General features: G+C 36.1%; 1 protein-coding gene across 1 annotated transcript in view; it reads left to right on the top strand.

Annotated features, from left to right (window-relative positions):
- The window catches only part of PLPPR5 (phospholipid phosphatase related 5), a 127,131-nt gene extending 106,390 nt beyond the window's left edge, over window positions 1-20,741 (top strand). The window contains exons 5-7 of the mRNA XM_068538077.1: window positions 798-917; window positions 16,508-16,644; window positions 20,391-20,741. Coding sequence (XP_068394178.1) covers window positions 798-917; window positions 16,508-16,642 — 255 coding nt within the window. The 3' untranslated portion in view covers window positions 16,643-16,644; window positions 20,391-20,741. The remainder of the gene's footprint in view (window positions 1-797; window positions 918-16,507; window positions 16,645-20,390) is intronic.
- The last annotated feature ends 1,536 nt before the right edge of the window (window positions 20,742-22,277 follow it).

The following is a 22,277-nucleotide window of genomic DNA, read 5'->3' as shown; positions in this document are numbered from 1 at the left end:
TAAATCACTATTTCTTAAAGTTTGACCCACTTGCATCAGAAACTTCAGGAATGCCTTTTAAAAGTGGCAACTCCTAGGCCTTATCCTTCATTTGTGAAATCAGAATTTTTAGGAGAGGGCTTAGGGATGTGCATTTTTAGAAGTGCCATTTTATGCACACTAGAATATGAGAACTTCTGGTTTAATTCAAATTCTGTCACTTATGGGGTATAATCAATTGAAACAAGGGCCAGTTTCCTTTATGTAGAAGGTCTTCTATTTCAGTGGTAGCAGTAGTAAGCTACCACTTGTCGAAATGCCAAATATATGTGGGATACAATAATAGACAATAGATTAGGTTAATTAAAGCATGCTACTAAATTAGAAAGTGCCAATTGTAGAAGGTTTATTATGAATGTAATGATCTTAAAGAAATGGGAAATAATTAACATTTAAATTAAGTTGTAGGTTAGCCACAATAAGGAAAGGTTAGCTTGCTATGAATTTCTATAGGGTTATGATCTTATTTTTGGATTGATTTGAGCATTGACTATAACCTAATTTAATGAAAATTTTGGAATAATAAAATCATCATTAACTGAGCTACGTATTAATTGATAAATGTTTTTGAACATGCTTGCGCTGAATTAACCATTACAATTTACACAAGATAAATCTGGATGTAAAGTTACAGACATGTAATATTTAAGTAATTCCAATACTTTATTACTGTGATTAGATTTATCAGGCTATTCACAAGGGTCATAGTTATAAGGAGCATGGCTTTGCTTTAACTGTATTTTTTCCCAAAATTTTAGGTCGTGTGTGTGGTAAATAATTTCAAAGGAAGACAACCAGAAAATGAGCATATACACACAGATAATCTGGCACAGATGCCAATGATCAGCATTCCTCGAGTAGAAAGTCCTTTGGAAAAGGTAACATCTGTACAGGTGATTCATAATTTAAATTCTAAATGTGATTGTTAGAGCAAATGAATAATTACTCTTGAGAGTTCCTACACAGTCATTTTTGATTTACTAAAACAAGCTCAGAGTCTAATGTGGTATTTAGCAAGAATTTAGTCACTGAATACAACATCTTAGAAAAATGCATATCACATGGAAAACATTTCTTCAAATCCCTCACGCTAAAAGCTGAGTCTGTACATGGGATGCGTTCTGTAATTTGCCATAGCTTCAAGATAGGAATGTTATACAGTGGTCCCCACACATGGGCAAAATAATAAGATAGTTTTACTTGAGAATATAAGCGTTCCATTTCTTCCATGCCTCACTTATATGAGAAACTGCTTAATGTAACAACTGGCACATAATCAGGACTCAGTAAATATTTGTTGAACCTCAGTGTATAAAGTTCTGGCAGCAGGGAATCACCAGTCATGCTCTCCTGCTCAGGGGGGCACTGGGGGTCGGGTTGGGCTGAAGGGAGCCTGACTAGGTAGCACTTTGAATGGCAGGTCAAGGCCTCATTGAGCATAGCAATGAACAGAGAAGCCAGGTAGATAACAATAACTTTTCTTGAGACTTTAAATGACTGCTCAGAGGGTTACTAATGGCTTCTCCTCAGCCCCGTCCACGTCCAGATTTTGATCAATATCTTAGATGAAGAGTTCAGTTACATGCTAATTGGCGGTTTAGATGGTCTGAGTCTGTGAGGGATAATTAATACATTGGATGAAAGAATAAAAATTCTTGGAAGAGTACAATAAAGATACAACTAACAATTAACTAGAAATAAAGGAAGTGTTTTGTATTTGGACTTGTTAAAAAAGTTCCTGTACGGTAGGGTATGTCTAGGTTAAGTGCACAAATGAAAAAGGCTCAGGGAGTATAGTAGTCTACCATTCAACTTGGGTCAACAGCATGATATGGCTTCCAGAAGTTAATATGGTTTTAAGTCCCACTTAGGGCAAATGATATCCTGAATGAGGGGTTTGATGGTTTGCTTTGCTCAGACCAACTTGGTGTACTGTGTACTGCCCTTGGCGACATGGTTTAAAGGTGAATATTGATAAAATAGAAAAGTTGACAATAAATATTTGTTAAGTGAGCAAATAGATGTGTCTAAGATGGTGAGTGGACTCAAAATCATGGATTATAAGAGACTGGAAGGAACAAAAATGGGTAGTTTATAGGAAAAGAAAACTCAAGAAAGAAGCAATAGCTTCCCATAAATATCTGAAGTACTGTCGTATGGCAGAGGGATGCGATTTGTTCTGTGGGGCCTCAGAGATCACAATTAGGATGAAAGAAATGAAAGTGTAGAAAGATAAATCATGTCTGGTAAGTAGTAACAACTTTCTGAAAGTGGAATTCCCACCTTAAAAGCAATGAAATTTCTTTTTACTATAGGGATTCAAGAATAGCTAAATAATCACTTATCCATGATACTGCGGAAGGAATTCAAGCATTTAGATGAGGATAGAGACACTAGATGATGATGATGATGATGATGATGATGATGATGGTAATAAAATAGCAATGACCATTTAGTGATCATTCAGAATGTGTCAAATACTATGCTGATTGCTTCCACAAAAATACTTCTGTGCTCTACAAGTAGAATTTTGTTCTTTACAACAATTTTTAAAGTTGAGTATTATTAGTGGCAAAGACTGCTGATAGTTGACCAGTATTCCTTCTCCACTTCTTCCTTTTAGTTACTGAAATTTCCCACTCCAATTTTAGCTACACTCACAGCTGCCCAGCTGTAGTCTTTTTCCCAGCTTCCCTTGCTGTTAGGTGTGACCATGCAACCAAGTTTAGGCCAATACAATGTGAGCAGAAGGGTAGGTGCAACAACCGCTGGGTCATCTCTTTGAAAACTCTTGTCCTGGACATTCTGTACTCCTTCTCGCCAAATGGAAAAGGTAAATGACTGGAATAGTCTTTAATTTTCAAAGATGACCTACCCTCCTTGACAGCCTAGGTTCTGGATGAGCTCATGGAGCAGTCCACATACATACCCTAGATGGTTCTGAAAAACAAATAAATTCCTTTTCTCTTTGAGTCATTGGATTGTTTTCATCTTTTTTCTACAGTGGTTTAGTTGATGCCCTCTTATAATAAATTTCCTCATTATACAGTTAAGAAAACTGAACTTCCAAGTAGTTAAGCAGTTTGCAAATGTCCATATCACTGATAAACAGCAAAGAAAAATTATACAATGTAGTCATCCAAGACACATGCCTATGTGATAAAATATATGTTTAAGTGAATAATACGTATAAAATTCAATCTTGTTTAATTTTAAATTAAATATAGAAAACAGTAGAATTTAGGAAGAGATCTTAAACATACTTTTTGAAGAAAATGGTCAGGGTAAAAAATAGAGTCTTTATTTTATATACCTCTCAATATATTAACTTGAACAAAAATCACAGTCTTCTGCTTTTTAACATACTTATTTGCATAATGGTTCTTCAGTGGTCTACTAGCATTGCCAGATATTCTTATATACCATTACATCATTATGTATATTAAGTTATTAAAATATTTCTCTTCTTGATTTTATGCAAATTCATTTTTATTTATAGTGACTTTTAAGATGTTAGATGGTGAAAGCAAACGTATTCTGTTAGAATCCATAGATTGCAAGAGATCCGTGTTTATTAACTTCTTTCTTTCATTAATATTTTTGTTTATGACAAATTCATGTGCCTTGTCTTCACTCTGGTAGTTAGGCAATAAAGATGATTGGAATCTACTTTGATTCTCCCCTTCACACACCTAGCACATTTACGCTCACCCTGCTGAGCTCCAACTTCCCTCTCTGCTCTCTCCATCCCTGTCTGCAAGGCAGAACGCTGTCTGCACAGTTTGTGGTCTGCTGCCCTCACTCACATAGACCACAGGAAGAGCACGAGTCTCAGAAGCTTCCCCCAGGAGCTCTGCGGGTGAGAGGACATGTATTTGAGCTCATCAGCCAGAAAGGGAGGAAGACCATCACTTCAGGGAAGCCCACAGTAGCTTTCTCTTCTTTCTGTGATAAGGAATGTTTGGAGTAAATATATTGCTTTTCATCATAGTTTACAGTGGGAAACAAGTGAATGCAAATCGCTCCCCAGTAAGTTGATCTTAATAATTGATAGTTGGAGAATGACATTAGATCCTTAAAGCTGGCCCTCTGAGGAGAGAAAGGAGGCCCAGTGTTAAAGTGTGGTCCACAGGTATGGCCTAGTGTTTTAGCATTCTTATGCCAAACTATCATTTTCTGGTTGTCAGTTTCACATGGAGAAGGCAAAGGGTTTCTTTTGGTAGTTATGTACTTATATAACCTCTTATGTTCAAAGTACATGTTTGATAAATGGTACACTACAGAGTAATTACAGCATGCAAATGTTCTTGCTTATAAAATGCCAGCAATTTATCCCTTAATTATAGGGAGTTTGTCATATAGTTAATTACCACAGTTTGAGGAAAAGTCATGATTTTTCTGAAGGCTAAATAAATCTGAACATTCATTACATTTGGTTTTATGAAAAGAATTAATCATCTGTGGAAAGTAGCCCATCATATCTCAATGTCCACTTGTTTAAGTTACCAGTAACTTTATTACAGCTGTTTGTAATATCAAATCATGAAAGATCTAAATGTATATCTGTAGTGAATTATTAAATCAGTTGTGATACATTCCTACAATGGGATCCAGTACATTATAGTGTGGTACTTCTGCTTACAGTTTCTAGAGGTAGACTAGCTGGCAATTATGGACAATTTGGATCTTGGGCAGCTTACCTAAATGCTCTGTGACTCAGTTTTCTCCTTCATAGAATGATTCATAGAATGATAGTCGTAGGAGTTCAATAAGATAATAGTCAAGCATTTTAGAGCAGTGTCTTGCACGTCTGAAGCCCTTAATCATTACGAATTATAATTATTATTACTATTCAACAGTTAAAATGGATGAGGTAAATCAAGATGTGGAAAGTTTTCTAGTATGTTGTAAAATTTTTGTAAGTTGATATATATAAAATGTGTCTGTGTATGATGAAGCCAGTTGTGCAAAACACCGCACAAGATATTTCTCTCTAGTAGGAAAGAAAAGAGCATATAGATGAGAGAGAGAAGGGGGAAGGGTACCTACAGACACTAGTCTGAGAGAAACTGACATCGTGGACCTGATTCTCTCTCTCCTGTCTCTGTCTTCCTCCCTTGTCTCCCCTCCCTCCCTCCCTTCCTTCCTTCCTTTCTTCCTTTTCTCTCTCATTTTCTCTTTATCTTCCTGTAATGAGGCTATATTCATGAAAAATTGTGTAACTAAAATAATTATAGTGTTTTAAAATTATTCAGTTTTCTTCAGCTGCTCTCTGAGGAGGTCTTGGTTATGCTTCCTCATATTGACTGTTGATATGTTCTGATTGAGCCAAGTCCCTTGGAAAAATTCCCCTGGAATAATTTAAGTTCCTGTGCCCCTTCCATATGACTCCCACAAACCTTTTGAGAGTGTTTGGTTTATTTTTCTCTGCCAAATTGGGCATGGAGACCTTGGTTGTAGCTCGCATGCCTTTATGCATCATGCCCAGGGTCCAGCTGTCCTTGACACACCTGCAGTCATCTCCATTTCAGGTCCTGTCTGTCCTGGGGCCCTGACACAAGCTGTGTGTAGGTGCCTCTCATTTGCAGGAGCCACAAAATCCCACCGACCGAAGGCCCCAGAGAGCCAAGTCGCACCACTCCTCCCTTTCAAACTTATCCTTTTCTGGCTCCTGCCTTCAAGGGCCCATGCATCCCAAACAGAATCTTCAGGGGTGCTGGCTTCAGGAGGTCTCCCAAAACACAAAGACACCATTAATTACTCTCGGGAGTCCAAAAACCAAAAGTCTGCCTCTCCTTCTAGGAAATGAAGATGGAAACACTTACATGTTCATTAGCTTTACTCTCCTATATTAGCAACAGTAAAGTAGGAGTTAGTTAATATCTTAATAGCTGTGTCACAGAGAGAAAACAAGATAGAGTAAAATTATAGGCATTTCTACTAGATATAGTATAAATAGATCTAGTTTGATGGATGTCACCAAAAGACAATTAAAATTTTTCTTTGCCAGTAAAGAAGTTCAATGTTGCAGAAGTGGCTAAAATCCTATATGATCCCAGTAATACCTCCAAAATTTCAAAGAGTGAGGACAAGAGATAGGAGCGACCTTTAAGAGAATGAGACTTATTTAGAGCATAATTCATCCCCTTGGACCAACACCATGTTGAAGCAGGGTTAGCAGATAAGCAAGTACACACCAAAAGAAAGCCTTCAGGCAAGAAGCTTTCCTCTGATCAGGCTTCTCATTAATATGGGCACATGCCAGATGAAAGAACCCTTTCCTGAACTGAATGGGTACCATAAAATGAGTAAAAAACTAAAAATAAATAAGCTGCCTCCAAGGACTATGCCATCTTCCTGTAGTAGAGTTTAAGCTGAACAGAATAGCAGTCCTGATATTTCAGCAACCATAGCAATAGTTTCATTATAGCTTCTATATAGTTTCATATAGAAATAAAGTGACCTTCCTGGAAATGTCCATGGCCTCAGCTTCTTCTCCCACTCCTCTCAGGCTGGTAAATCATCAAAATGATATTATAAAACTACATTCTCCAGCTCTTCGGCTTAAGATCTAGATGAAGGATTCCCTGACTATTCAAGAAAACAGTTAAGGGGTCTTTGAATCTTCTCCCACTCAGTTTAGGAAGATAAACTGAGCTAAATCTATTCTGATTCAAGTATAAATAATCAGGACAATAACTTAAATCCTTTAAAACTATTTCATGACACAGAAGAGAGACATATTTTAAGAGACAGAATACGTTTTTGAGGAAAAAAAGATTACAAGATAATTAAATTCATTGTAGATAATATCTCCTTTCTACTGTCAAGGAGATTAAAGAAAATATGTGAAATGACAGATGAAAGATAGCTGGCACAATGGCACAATTAGGAAACTAATGTAAGAAAAGAATGTCATGGCAAGATTAAAACCAATACTAGAAACCATAAAGAACAAAATCCACAATGGAGAAAGTGAAATCGGTTATGTTAAGGACAGGTTTCAGAATTTGTAGTAAAAGAACAAGAGAATAAAATTGATCTGAGTAAAAATAATAGATATGAAGGGTATACCACAGAAATGTAACATGTGAGTCACTGTAGATGCTAAAGAAGAGGACAAATGAAGCTATAGCAATATTCAGATAAATACTATAAGGAAACTTTCCTTCCAAATAAATATCTGAATCTTTAGGCTCCAAGGGTTAACAGGATACAAGGGAAAATTAAAATATATACCAGAATATAGATATTTCTCAGTGAAATTTTCAAATTTCAGTACTGAAGAAAGAATTCTATAAATATTGTGGTAGATGGTATTGTTGTTCCCAATTATTAACTACCCTCTTCTATAGGCAGAGTATCCTTCCTGCTCCATTTATTTTGGACTTGATCAATAACATATGAGTGAACCTGATAGATAGCCCATCAACCAGAAACTTGTAAAACCATCATGAGCTTCTGCCTACCCTGTTGCTCTTGAGCCTTCTTCCAGGAGAAGGCTGTGTTCCAGATACGGGCTGTTCTGACAGCCTGAGTCCCAGAATGGGAAGTCATGGGAAGCAGACCAACACCCAGCCTGCAGCTTGGAGCAGATCCATAGAACCTGACCACCAACATGTAGTATGAGGAGGTATATACACACATTTGTTGTTGGAAGCCAACTGAGCTTTTGAGATTATAATACAGTGTACCTACTGAAAACTAATTCACACAAAACTAATATACCACCCAAGACTAACAGCATGCTAGCCTCAGACTTCTCTCTCTGTAGCATTAGATGCCAGAATAAAATGGAGTAATGTCTTCCGAGTTTCCATGAAAAAGGTGGTGACATACGAATTCTATTCCCACCCAAAAGGTCATTTAAGTGTTAAGATAATCATAAAGCACCACATGTGTAAGAATTCAGGAACTATATTACTCATGAAAGAAGATATTTACTCGTACCAGAAGATATTTACCAGTTAACTGAGCAAAACACCAATATCTAGAGCTCTCAAATTGAGAAAAGTCATATTATGAATGAGTTGGCAGGAAAAATGGAAACCATTTAAATATAGACTTAATTAGAATTGACTGTGGTAAATGCAGTGACAGAAACAGGGAAAAATTATAAAATTCATTTAAAGAGAAGATCTATAACAAAATAAATTAATACAGCAATGACAAAATGAGACAAATCTTAGATAATGCCAATAAAATTGTCAAAGTATGATAATTTGTAGATTTTATAAAGGAGGGACTCGATATTACTGTTTCATTCTTGCGTTGCTGACTAGAAAAATTTAGGTTCAAGCGTTTTTAAAAATAAAATTTATCAAGAGTAGTTTAAAACAGTTTAAAAAGGCCAATGACAAAGTGTAAGATATAAATTACACACTTGCCAATGGGTTAATGTCTGTAATATATAAAACATCCTCATTGAAAACTGGGCAAAGTTCATGAATAGGCACATCATTAGAGATCAAATGCAAATGAAAAAGAAGTATATGGAAAAGTACTCTCTGTCATGTTTGATGAAAATTTGTGAAGGGTCTTTTATGCAACACTGTGAAGTTGGTTCTTACCCTGTAAGCAAAGGGGAGCCATGAAGGAGTGTAAGGAAGGAAATGGCGTGTTCAGAACGGAGAATAAATTGAAGGAGAGCAACACTGCAGCAAAACAAAACCAAACAAAAACCAATCTGAGAGGCTGTTGTAAAAATCCAGTTAAAAGATAAAGATGACACGGACTAGACCTCAATACAGCCATGTTATGCCATATTGACTGACCAGGCATCATTTGGCAAAGTCTCTTTTGGTCGGGTGCTGGTTCTGATAAGAGGAGTTGTATTACTCCATTCAGGCTGCTATAACAAAATACTATAGACTAGTGGCTTATAAATAACAGAAATTTATTTCTCACCATCCTGGAGGCTAGGATGTCTAAGATCAAGGCACTGGCAGATTCATTCTCTGGTGAGGGCTCACTTCCTGGTTCATAGATGGCCATCTTCTCCCTGTGTCTTCACATGGCAGCAGGGGTGAGGGAGTTCTCTAGGGTCTTTATAAGAATACTTATCCCATTCATAAAAGTACTCCACCCTTATGAGCTAATCACCTCCCAAAAGCCCCATTTCCTGATATCATCATGTTGGGGATTAGGTTTCAACATATGAATTTGGGGGCACACAAGCATTCGGTCTATATGCAGGGGTTACCTAACCATACCAGTGCTTTACAGTGAAGAAGGGCTAACTGCTGACCAGGGTGTCACTAAGAAGACTATCCCTCCACCCCACCAACCTCAAGAAACGTGCTGACCTTTCATCTATGAAGTTTTCCTGTCCTCTCTTCAGACATTTCTCTTGGCCATAACTAACGGAAAAGGAGCACCTTGACTTCCTTCCTTCCAGGGATCCTCCCGGTTCAAGCTTCATTCATCCCAGAAACAAAACACCAAGTGCTTTTTGTTTTTTGTTCCTCTTGCCCTCTGCTTGTTCTGAGGGCAAGAATGCTGCCATTCAGATTTGCATAGGTAAGCACATACACATGATGTATGCTTGTGCATTATCAATTTTAATTGATGCCAAACAGCAAATCTAAAGAAAGGGACACTCACTATCTAGCAAGGGAACAAAAATATTTAAAACTAAATGTAAGGATAGATGGGATTTGATAGAAAATGGAATATTTCCAATAAATCTGAGAGGAGTTGATAATCTACATAGTTTTATTAAGGCAAATAGAACAGGCCACTATAGCCACTTATGGCTGGCTCATTTGAGATCGCTTTGAGAACTCACTTAGTGGATAGGGCCAGGTATAGGAAATGCTTTTCGAGAAAAAAATTTTTTTTTCCATCTAAGCCTAAGCATCATTTTTTCTTAGGTTTATGTGAGCTAATCATTTAAACCAAAGGTAATTCCCCCTTGCCAACAACAAGAAAGGGAAGGTAATGCTAGGAATAATTTACAAGATTACAGTTTTGTACATCGGGTCGGGGACTTTTCACTAACCTGCACTACCCAAGAAGCTTCGTTGTGTGAAAGCATTTCCTGATTAACAGAAGCATCAGCTGAGTGAAAGTGGTAACCAGTGATGACAGCTCGAAAAATCTGGAAATGGCATAAGGAGTGTGTACTAATACAGATAGAAATTACCATGTTTTGTTTAATTCCCATGGCAACTGCAAAGGAAAACTATATGGATAGGAAAATTCTAAGGGAATTCACGGTGACCCAGGAAACCACATGCATTGACATTTACATTGACTGTTTTGCAGGTTATAAAATCACAGAAATCAAGGTGAAGCCTGAGCTGAAATTTAGGCAGAGTGGGGGTGGGGTGGAGGTTGGAGAGACAAGCTTTTGCAGCTGGCAATCCTGAGTCTGAAGCTTGGTTTGTCTACATTAGACCTAGGCGGGGTTAGACAAATTATTCCTCTTCTCCTTTTCCAAAAAGATTGATATAATAATGTTTTCCTTATGGAGTAATTGTTGGGATTAACAGATCCCAAATGAACTTCTTGGCACATGGTAGGTGCTTAACACAAGTTAGTTCCCTCCTGTAACAATAATGATTCCCTTAATAAGATTTTCATTTTATTGCAGGATAGGATACCCTTATAGATATATTTCATGGATTTAAAAATTTATACAGATCGTCTATGTCATACATAGCACATGTGGCAGAAAATCTTATAGTATAAAATGTTGCATACATTAGTGTCATAGCAACAGCAAAACAATCCTGTGGTGTCTTGCCAAGACAAATATGATTATACCTTATGGTGCTCTCTGTGATAAATTCTTTTGAGGTTTCAAAATGTTGTGCTTGAATAACAATGGCAATCTATCTATCTATCTAAGATTCAGTTACTTTTCTATAATGCAAATCTTTGTTTAACAGAGCTGCTGAACTGTAAATGTAAATGTTACATAGGACCTTGTCAAAACAACTGTATTAGTGATCAGGTATTGGAATAGTTAGTGGAACAAAATATCTTTATATTTTAGGCCTTTTTTCTCAATCTAAGCTTTGAGCACTTATGAAAAATATTTGAAGTGAATCAATGTTTACATGCTGTACTCTGCTCTCATTTGTTAAATTTAATATTGCTTAAAAAAGGCAATTGAGGGCTTCCCTGGTGGCGCAGCGGTTGAGAGTCTGCCTGCCAATGCAGGGGACACGGGCTCGAGCCCTGGTCTGGGAAGATCCCACGTGCCGCGGAGCAACTGGGCCCGTGAGCCACAGCTACTGAGCCTGCGCGTCTGGAGCCTGTGCTCCGCAACAAGAGAGGCCGCGATAGTGAGAGGCCCGCGCACCGCGATGAAGAGTGGCCCCCGCTTGCCGCAACTAGAGAAAGCCCTCGTACAGAAACGAGGACCCAACACAGCCAGAAATAAATAAATAAATATATATTAAAAAAAAAAAAAGGCAATTGAAAATGGAAGCTTAAAAATTCCAACCAGGCATCAACATTTTAGGTTAGAAAAATTAGCATATACTGATATTACTTTGCCATATGTCATTTTTCCTATTTGTACTTACATATATTCATTATTTATTTCTCCACACTATTATAAATCATAATATACTACACAAAGAATAAAAGCCAGATTTTTTTGTTCAGTCATATCTAGCAGGCCTTTTATAAAAGCGTCTTTTCAGTAAATTACTTTTGAATATAAACAAGCTCTCTCATCTCATTTTATGAATAAATATAGAGTTGATGACTGCATTTTTTAATTATATGATTCGTGCAGTCATTAGTTAAGGACAGAATAAGACAATGATGGATTAAAACAATCATTCTCAGTGCACACATCGTTAGTTACACATGGAAAACTTCTTCCACCCATTCATCCCCCTCTTCTCTCAGATTGGTTCCCTTTTGGTAGACGGTCCTAGAGACACTATGGCGGCCTTCAAAATCAGTCCAGAGCACCATGACACTATGGACATTTTTGGTAGAGAAAATACAATTTTATTTAACTAAAACTAGGAAAATAAACAATGACCCCATTCCCAGTCTTATGAAACAACCACACTTAGTTTTTGTTGTTTGTTGTTTCTGTTAAAGGAGCAACAAGTAACTTATGTAAATGATTTAAAATTTGAAAATCTGGATAAGCAAAACAGTAATGAATAGGAAATATCCATATCCTACCACAGTAATCACTGGACATATTTTCTTAAAATAGCCTTCGAGGCCCCATGAGTATGTGTCTGAGTTTGTGTGTGATACAGGACCTCCCTGGATGCTCCCTTCTGTAGCCAGCTTTTGCTCATGTAACGGTATATCATGAGTATGCTCGCAGATCAATGAATATATAATCATATCAAGCATAACTGTAAAAGCTAATCTTCAGTGAGAACCTAATATGTGTCCAGAATTATGCAAAGAAAATCACACATAAAATGCTGTTTTAGTTTTTACAGAAATCATTTGAGTGTAGCTTGTTATTCTGATTTTACAGAGAAGGAGACTTAAAGAGGTTAAGTAATTTGCCCAAGGTCACATAACCTGCATTCTGAAATTGGAATACGGAACTGTTTTTTCCATTTTTTATTTATGTTCCATGTTTATCACTGCAGAGCTCCAAATCATAATCACTGTGCTGTGCACATAGAATTACAATATAGAACTACATTGAAAAGCTTTAATCCATATCAATTCATCATTACTTTTGTTAGGCAGAGGATTGCTTCCACTTCCAATTTCCCACAATTATAAACAATACTAGGGTAAACATCTCTAAAATAGATATATTTGTAAGTTCAATGAATAACTTATTTAACATATATTTATAGAAGTGGAAATGCTGGAAAAAAAGAGGATGAGTACTCTTAAGGTTTTTGGTTTGATTCACATCAAACCAAGAATGGAGAATATTGTTCTTAACAATCTTCACCAATCTTATAGGTCAAAAATAAATGAAGTACCTCATTTTAATTTGTGTCTTTTGAATACCTTCCCATACATTTATTTTGTATTTCCCTTTTTGTGACTGAAACAAATATTGAAACAGTAGTTCAATAACTGACAAATCAAATTCTAGTCACCACCTGGCCCTTAGACTTAATTCATAGAGTGGCTTAATGGTACTACTTTTTTTAATTGGGGTTTATTAAAGGCATAATTTACATCCTATAAAATTCCCTTTTTAGCATATAGTTTTATGAGTTTTGATAAATGCCTACCATCATGTAATCATAACCACAATCAAGTTATAGAACATTTCTATCACCCTAAAATGGTAGCCAACCCCTCCTTTAGCCCCCAACCCCCGGCAACCACTATCTTTTTTCTGTTCCTATAGTTTTACCTTTTCCAGGATGTCATATAAATGGACTCATATAGTATGTAGTCTTTTGAGTCTTCTTTCACCTTGCATAATGCATTTGAGATTCATTCATGTTGTTACCTGTTTTCTTTTTTTCCTTTTAATTGCTGAGTGGTATTCTGTTGTATAGGATATACCACCATTTTTTTAAATCCATTTACCAATTGAAGGATATTTGGGCTGTTTCCAGTTTTTCCCAATTATGAATAAAGCTGATATAAAAATTCATGCACAGGTTTTTGTGTAAATGTATATTTTTCAATCTCTTGGATAAATACCTAGGAATGGGATTGTTGGTTTGTATGGTAAATATATTCAATATGTTTACCTTTACAAAATTTTTCTGAAGTATCTTTGTCATGCCTAATGGCCCTTATGGGTTTGAATTGTTCTGAAATTACTCTTGATGTAGCTCATCCAGATTTTTATTGACTGTTACCTCTTTCTGAAAATAGGCAAGTTTTTAAATAAGGAGTTTTAATCAGCTCCTGGTTATACAAGAACTTATCATGCACTTGATTCATACTCACATCCTCTGATTCTTCTCTGTCAAGTAACATTGGGCTGCTTATTTAGCAAATATAATGCATTTTAAAAAGTTAAAGAGAAATAAAATAAATAAGAAGCCATTAGTTAGATTAAAATACTAGTGTAAAAGAAGGCATGGGTACAATTTATGGGTGAGTTACCTTTTTTACCATCATTCATTATGTATAGTAACATTTTATTTGTTATTAGGTTTGTAATATATGAAACATGTAACAAATATCAAGTAAGCAGCACTATGGTACCTTTCCCAGGACTCATGAGTTTACAGTCTCATGAGTCTGTACTTTTATAGATTTTATAAATAATTTTATAAGCAAATTCAGAACAGAGTGATGATAGTTATGCTAGAGGAGCACATAAACGGGGACCCATCCAAACTTAGCGATGCTTACAACATCCTCTAAGTAGAGATCTGAGGGACTGGTGGCATGGGAGAAGGAGAGAAAAATATTCCAGATAGAGGAACCAGCTTGCACCAAGGTTTTATTTGGCAAGTGAGGTAAGAGCACTGGGGCAAGGCACTTGAGGATGCCATTAAAGAGAGTTCAAATGGGGTCCAGAATGAATGTAATAGAAATAGAATTGAAAAGAAGCAAGATGAGCTGGAGCAGATGAACAATTATTGGTTGGGAAATTTCTAAAATGGCCAAAGAAACTTTGTAGTATGAGGGAGGTAAGCCAGGGGGTAAATTGGGCTGATGGTTGAGAACATAGTTGTGAATATGGGCTAAAAGTATGTTGGACAGGTCATTAGAGTTAGGGAAGTTAAGAAACTTTGGATAGAGTCCAGGGATACCCACATCCACTAAGGACCATAAACACATTAGTATTAGTAGACTTACTTGGAGTTTCATGTCGGTGCATTGGGAAACACTGAGTTACAGTGAAACCCAAGAGTTTATTACACATCTTCTCAATACCTTATGCCCCTGAAGCTCTAAGCAAGGAAAGAAATGTGCAGCTGTTCCCAGAAGTATTTAAACACAGAGATTTTTTTCTTTTTTTGAGAATCATTCAGGATTACTGCTTTTTTAGGCAATGCTCTTTTTACCAGAGAAATAATATTTTAAGAGAGAATTGATTGTATATACCTGGCAGTGCTCACATTGCTAACTAATCACTTTTCTGTAGCTTTTGGCAGTGGTTCTCAGACTGGTGTAAAAGGAAATTCCTGCGAAGAAACAAAACTCTGAGCTAATGTAAAACTCTGAATTGAAACAGAACCACTATAAAAAAAAAGAAATAGTTCCCAAAAAGTCATCTTTCCCGAGAGAACTCTGGTTCTGTCACATTTATCTTTTATGTCTTCACATCCCCAACTTTTTAAAACAAGAAATTGCTTAGATGAACTTTATAATGTTTCGTAGTCTCAAGTTTGAAGTTCTCTAATAATTTCTTCTAATATGGACCTAACACCATTTCTCTTTTCTAAAATACTCACCGACTTCACAACCTACCAGGAGGAAAACAATGTGACAAAGTAGAGTCTAAGAGCACACACTTCATAAGCTACTGCTTTTCTTCCTTCTCTCTTCTCTTACGCATTTTGCCTTCATCAAGAGACACAGTGAATGAAGGAAGGAAGCAAATAGCAAAATAAAGATAGCCAATATTTGGGAGTATGACATCCATCCACCTTCCCCTGATAAAATGTAGGTTGTGTCTGTAATAATTGTTGATTATTATAGGACCATGATTCCTTATCCTAAATCATTAGTGCTAGATGTTTTTCAGGATTAAAATATTTTATATTTTAGGGAAAAATACTGTGTATTCTGTTACACAAGCAGGATCTTGGGCATCACTTTGTAATCAAAGATGGATATTTCCACAGCATAACAGAGTACAAATTGCCTCACAGCTATTCAGGTTTGTTTTTTTACCACCAAATGAGTTTGCACCAATTTTACCAGAAACATTTGAGTTTTAAAGTTTGTTTGGATATTAGAATTGTAGACAATAGCATTGTGAAATTCCAACCAATTATAAAAATCTTCTTGACTTCATTCTCTCTCTTTGTCTTTCTTTTCTTTTACTTTTTTATCTTGTTTCTCTGGCTTTTACAGACAACTATTGATATAATGATATGTTTGAGTAGAGACAAGGACCTTTGTGCATATCATCTCATTTAATCTTAATAAAAATCCATTCAAATAGGTATTATTATTTCCATTTCACGAATGAGAAAGCTAGGTCTCTGAAAGGTTAAATTGCTTGTGAAAATTTCAGTTGGTACAGAGCCCACCTTCAAACACTTGACATTCACACTACCTGACTGCAGAGTCCACTGTGCCACACAGCTTCCTTACCAATAGAGCTGAGGACACAAATCATTGAGTTAGACATCATATGCACAGATCCCATTTTATGCTTAAGTTTAGCGTAAAAGCTGATTGCTGATAACCTCCTGTTAAAAAACAAAAGTTGTTTATAATCATCCAGAAAGAAAGAAACTGGAACAACATTTAACCTCAGTATTTGGTCCAGCAATGTAACAGCGTAGAACTTTAAATAGACTAGCACTTTATCCAAGTAAGTCAGTCAATATTCAAATAAACACTGAAATAATATATAAAATACATTTTGTAGGTGTCCCAAATCCAACCTATTGAGAGTGATCAAGAAGAAAATTCACAGGGAAGGTCCTTTAAAGGCTGTCTTGCAAGGCTCTTCAGCTGGATAATGGGAATCAGCCACTGTGAACATCTTCAATTAAGGCAATAAACGTATGTGCGCTAGAGCGCACTGGTGTTGGAGTTGGTTGCAAAGCTAAGGCAAATACAGAAACTGTGTCCTTTTGTGCAGGTTTCCATTACAACGAAAAGGGATCTAGATACTAGATTGTTTGGGTTGTTATTGTTATTTTTATTCAATATAAAATTTTGAATATATTTATTCAAATATATTTTGTTTCTTCACTGATTTTTTTCACTCATTAATGGGAAATTAGCATTCCTCAATGAAATAGCCCTTAATAGTGGTGACTATTTTTTGTTTTCTTACCTGAGGTGCTCATTTTGCATCTCCCTCTGTTTTCTCAAAGAGAAATGGCGGGTGGCAGATCTTGTCAGGTGGCAAGTCATCACCAAATTTTCATGTCATAAGTAAATGACAATTTTGTTTTAAGTAACTTTTTAAAATTCCAAAGCATAATTTATACAACTGGGGGTATAGAATAAATAGGAAAACAGAAATTTTCACATAGAACTTAAGGCTTCAAAAATTGACATGCTAGAGACTTAGAGTTTATCAAATTTAAGAATCCAAAACTACTTTTCAGAAACAAGCGCTTGTTTTTCCATGGAACCTCTGCACTCAAGGACTGGATTCAGTATTTTGCTCACTGATTTGCTGTGGACTTGAATGAACACTTTCTAATGGATGTAGCATATTCTAATCTTCAACTCTTTGGACACAAGCTTTGTTATCTCCACTCTAATCCTCTGTATGTATAATTGCACTGATGATTTATATGACCACTTTCTTCTTGTGACTCTGAATTAAGCTTCTTTGCATGAGTTTTTGGTTTGCCTGTTGAGTGTTTGCACTATCATCTACTAATAAGATTTCGTATTGCATATTAAGAATTCAGCCGGATTAAAAGGGGAAAATCCTTGTCACCTAGTTTGCCTCATAGGGAGTCCATTCCTCAAGACAGGTGATCTGAAAACATTAAATGCAATTCTGTTTTTTTAAATATTACTGAGAAAAATGCTGATGAAGTGAGCAATATCATAACTTCCTGCATAGGAATTATACCATTTGAATAATTCAAATCATACATTTACATGCATGTAATTGTTATAATATAGAATCATAGAGTCTTATAGATGGTAAGGACTTTAAGTGATTAGTTTGTCCTTTCTCTAGATTCTTTCAGGGAAAAACTGCTCCTGTGCTAGACGAGAATTCATCTTATTTCTTAAAGCATACTGAGATATAAGGTCCGTCTCTTTCAGTCTGTGGTGTGGGTTTATTTGCTCTTAGTGAAATTAATAAACAGATGGCCCCTGTGCTCTCTGTCTACTCCTTTCATGTACTTGGAAACTGTTATTAAATTTCCCCTTTATTTTCTCTTCCCTTTGCATAGTCACTTTGTTATTTACTTTCATCTGTTTATCTAATGACCACCTTTAAATGATAAGCCCCAAGTAGAACCCTTCTAATTCCAGTCAAATAGGAAAAATCAACTCAGAGATTAGAACTTAATTGTGATGTGAAAGTGAAAGGGTACTAATTGGAAAAAGCAGGCATTTCCCCAGAGCCCTGGGATCTGAAAGTGGAGTCAGTCTGGAAACAAACTGTTTACCCTTGAAGTTTAACCTGGTAATGACTTAGCATAAAGAAAGGGGTAGTATCGTTCAGAATTTATGGGCAGTGAAGGGAAGATCTAGTGGTCACCAAAACGTGCTTTTAAATGGCAAGACTGAATCCAGGATTTCCTGGTTCTCAATAGCACACTTACAGTTATCCGTTCAATGTCTCACTTCTAAGGTGACCTCGCGTCCCTATCTGGGACAGCCCCAGTTTAAGCCTGTCATCCCTGTGTATGATTAGCATCCCTTTTCTCCCCCAGTATGTCCAGGTTTAGAGGATAATTCATATGCTCTCCCTACAGTCAGTCATTGCACATTCTTTGTCACTCTCTCCAGCTTGTACCTATCCCTTGGTTTTTCTTACTCTGCTTGTGTTCTCCCTTGCATTGATTATCAGTGATTTGTTTCTGATACTTTCTTTGCTTTATTAAGGTCTTTTAACATTTCAGTTCTATCTTCCAAGGTGATGGTTGTCCCCTTCACTTAGGATCATCTTCAGCAAATTTAATGAGCCTTGTGGACACTTTATTATTTAGGTTAAGGGAACACTGATACCTAGACCAGTGGCCTTTGGAACAACATCCATTTTCTCTCCCTTGTTTTAATCTCCTGTCCTTTCTTTTTACTGTCATGTCTTCCCCTTTCCCTACCCTCCAGTTGCCACTGACCGATTAATCTTCAATTTATATCTTAACATCTTTCCAGAAATTACTATGTGCTAGGTCCTGTCCAGAAGAGTGCACTCCTGTCAGTTTTGTACTGAAGCACTGTATATCAAACTGTATTATTTCAGTTCACAGATTTCAAGTCCCCATGGGGCCACTGGAAATAAAAACAATGATGTACTGTTTCCACACTTCTTATGGCTTTTACTCAATCATAGTGCATTATAGAACTCTGACAAATATTTTTTGTCCTAAAGTCACGCTTGTGCTTTTGGAAGGAAAACTCAAGAAAACTTAGAGATGAACTGCTGAATTTGCCAACGTTTTCATCATGCATTTTTTTTAAATGGGAAATTAAAGTATCTAAGGTCTTGTCAGCAGTTAGTAAAAGGGTCCGCATGCGCTGCTCACTACTGATTCTTACTGATATTGTTTTTCTCTAGGCTTAAGTGGGTCACACCTAGAAAATAATGCCTTAAGCTGTGGTTAGTAATATCCTTCTAGTTGTGGTTAATATGCCTCAATTCAGTGAAAATGAATTTTAATTTATTCACATACATTCAGAAAATGTTTTAGCTATTTAAAACACCTTAACTTGAAAAGAGCTACACATACATGGAAGAAATCTCATGGCATGCATTCATTACGTGAAATTCTATTTATGATGTCTTTGACTTATAAAGAGTCCAAGCTACTATGAAAAACATTCCAAACAGGTAATTTGATGGTAAAACCCTTCCATAATGCTGCTGTTATTGGTTGGGGCTGTCACTTAAGTTAGCTCTTGACATGACCTATATGTGGCGTGATTAATTATGTCATGTCGATTTTCCACTGCAGTATTTCAGCAGCCATGGTATGGCCTGTTGCATGTCTGAAACCATTTAAATGTTAGCCATTCCGCAGGGTTCCTTTGTACACAATCCAGTTGCTTAAACAAACAACAACAAAAAAAAGTTTAAAAGCTCCTTAAAGAATTTTCTGGTTGAGGTAAACAACAGAGATTGCAGTCTGTAGTCTGGATTCATGCATCAAAAATGAAGTGTTTAAAGGAGATCTTTGTCAACTAACAAATGCCATTTCAGTCTGAACATTTCACCACTCCTTCTATGCCATCTGTCTCACAGGGAGCAATTAATCTGAAACTCCAGCATGCAGCATTAAAATTCCATTAACGCTGAACAGAATATTAACATGTCTGGCATTGCCATTTTTATCTCTCCAAATTTCAGTGTTAATTTTGAATAAGGCAGGTATAACATTTTACTCTATTTGGTTAATTAATAATATTGAATAAAATATATAATTAGCAGCCAAATTTATGTAATAATATGTACAACTCATTTGAATAATGCTGTATGCTTTTGCAGTTTAAACATACCTGGGCTACAGTTTTATATGAGGCTAATGCTTATTTGTAAAAGCACTGAATCTTTTACGAAGCCAGTTTTCCCAAGGCTCTGACTTTGTAATTCCTTTTCCTTTTTGCAGAACCACATCACTGCCTTCGCAGAAGTCACATGATATTGAAGCAGATGGTCTTTCACTGCATTGGACATCGTCCCTTTTCACCATCCATTCATAACACCCAAAGTGTGTTTGATGACAAAAAAGTTTATCAAGTTGTCTAATCATTTTTATAATTTAAAAATCAGTGTCAACTTATCTGTTTCCCCCACTAGACTGTGAGCTCCTCAAGGGCAGGACTGTGTCTTTCTTCTCTGTCTCCCCAGCAACTATAACAAAGCCTCACACAGAGTAGGCAGGTGTTCAATAAAAAATGATGACCAATGAACAAAAATTAATTCTGAAATAAAACCTTCACTTCAGTTTCTCACAGAATCACTGAGACCATGTGAAAAGAAACCTCTTCGCGAGTCATATTTGTGTAAGAAGTCCCTCTATTTTGAGCTAGTCAAGCTTTTTAATTTTTCAGGTGTCTTCTATTCGGCAGCATACCATGTTTCATTTGAAGTGGACTTTGAAAGTCATGGGGGTTTTTATTTCATTATACAGCATGACTTATTTCCATTCTAACAGATTTCAGTGTGTGAAATTACTTTACTTTTAGAAATTATGTTCTGTACTAAAATAATGTTTGCACATAATATTATGCTATATTTCACTTAAAATACCATTCATACTATAAATTCTAAGACTGGTGCTTCTGCTTTTGAAGGGGAAAATGCCAATTTTTACTGTAATAAGTAATGTATCATAATTAAAAATTATTTATTTGGATTTTTGTTCCTGACAGTTGTGGTTTAATTGTTGACTTGTAGTTTTTGAATTCAGGCAGTGTTTAGGATAGTCAAAGTGACTAAATCCTTAGCAATGATACCTATTTATTGAGCATTTTTCCACTGATAATTGTCTCAAGAGTGGTCTAAGTCTCCATTCTTTTACTAGTCAAGTTTCCAGATAATTTAAATAGCAAAGAACCACACCCTGGCAACGCAGTTTAAATTATATAAAAGTAAGAAATGTAGTTAGTGTATTTTACTTTGCGTATGTGTAGTATGTTATAGTTTACAAAGTACATTTACATTTATTATTTCATTTAATCTTGACAGTAACCCTGGGTAAACATTAAGAGTTTGGCTTTAGTGTTACAGATGAGAAAAATAAAGACAAGGCAGGTTAAATAATGTGCCCAATTCCACACAACTAGTAAGAGGCAGTTAAAGTTTAAATTTAGATTTTCTGACCCTAGTATTCTTTTTAAATATGCCACAGCTGCCATATCACTTTGGACACATCGAGGCCATTCAGAGGTCAATGGAGTCCTGGGCAACTATCTACATTTCAAAAAATGAAGAAATGCCAAAATAAAGTTATAAAAGTTATGCTGTATTTTAAACATGTGTGTTTTAAGAATGAACACTTTTCAAAGCACAACAATATACTTACCAATTTATAATCCTATTTAAAAATAACGTCAAGAGTCTAGATGTGAGGTCTTTGGTAAAGTCAAAACCTAAATCAGATGTCTCTCCTGCAACCCTCACCCCCATGCCCTAACCCCACCCCTCAGGAGAGGCCCTGAGGGACTTCCCTTACACTGAGCATGTGGAATTAAGGATGAAAATCGTAATATAAGGAAAATAAATTGGACTCTGAGAAAACCATTCAATGTACTGCTCAACAACAACTTTGTGATTTTCAAAGCTGCGCAGAGTAGCTTTGTCTTATATGAGAAGTGGTTAATTGACTGAGAAGGTTCTTCCCAACCTTGATAGAGCTAAAGGAAATAAACTTTTAATTTTCTCTGTTATTTTAACAGAAATCAGAAAATAAATATAACCAAAGACTTGTCCATTACTCCCAAAATAGATGTTACTTACTCTTTTTCATCACCATGGGAGTTAAAGCACTTTT

The sequence above is a fragment of the Eschrichtius robustus genome, chromosome 3 (assembly GCF_028021215.1).
Source record: "Eschrichtius robustus isolate mEscRob2 chromosome 3, mEscRob2.pri, whole genome shotgun sequence".
Classification (NCBI taxonomy): Eukaryota; Metazoa; Chordata; class Mammalia; order Artiodactyla; family Eschrichtiidae; genus Eschrichtius; species Eschrichtius robustus.
This window is presented reverse-complemented; position numbering and strand designations above follow the sequence as displayed.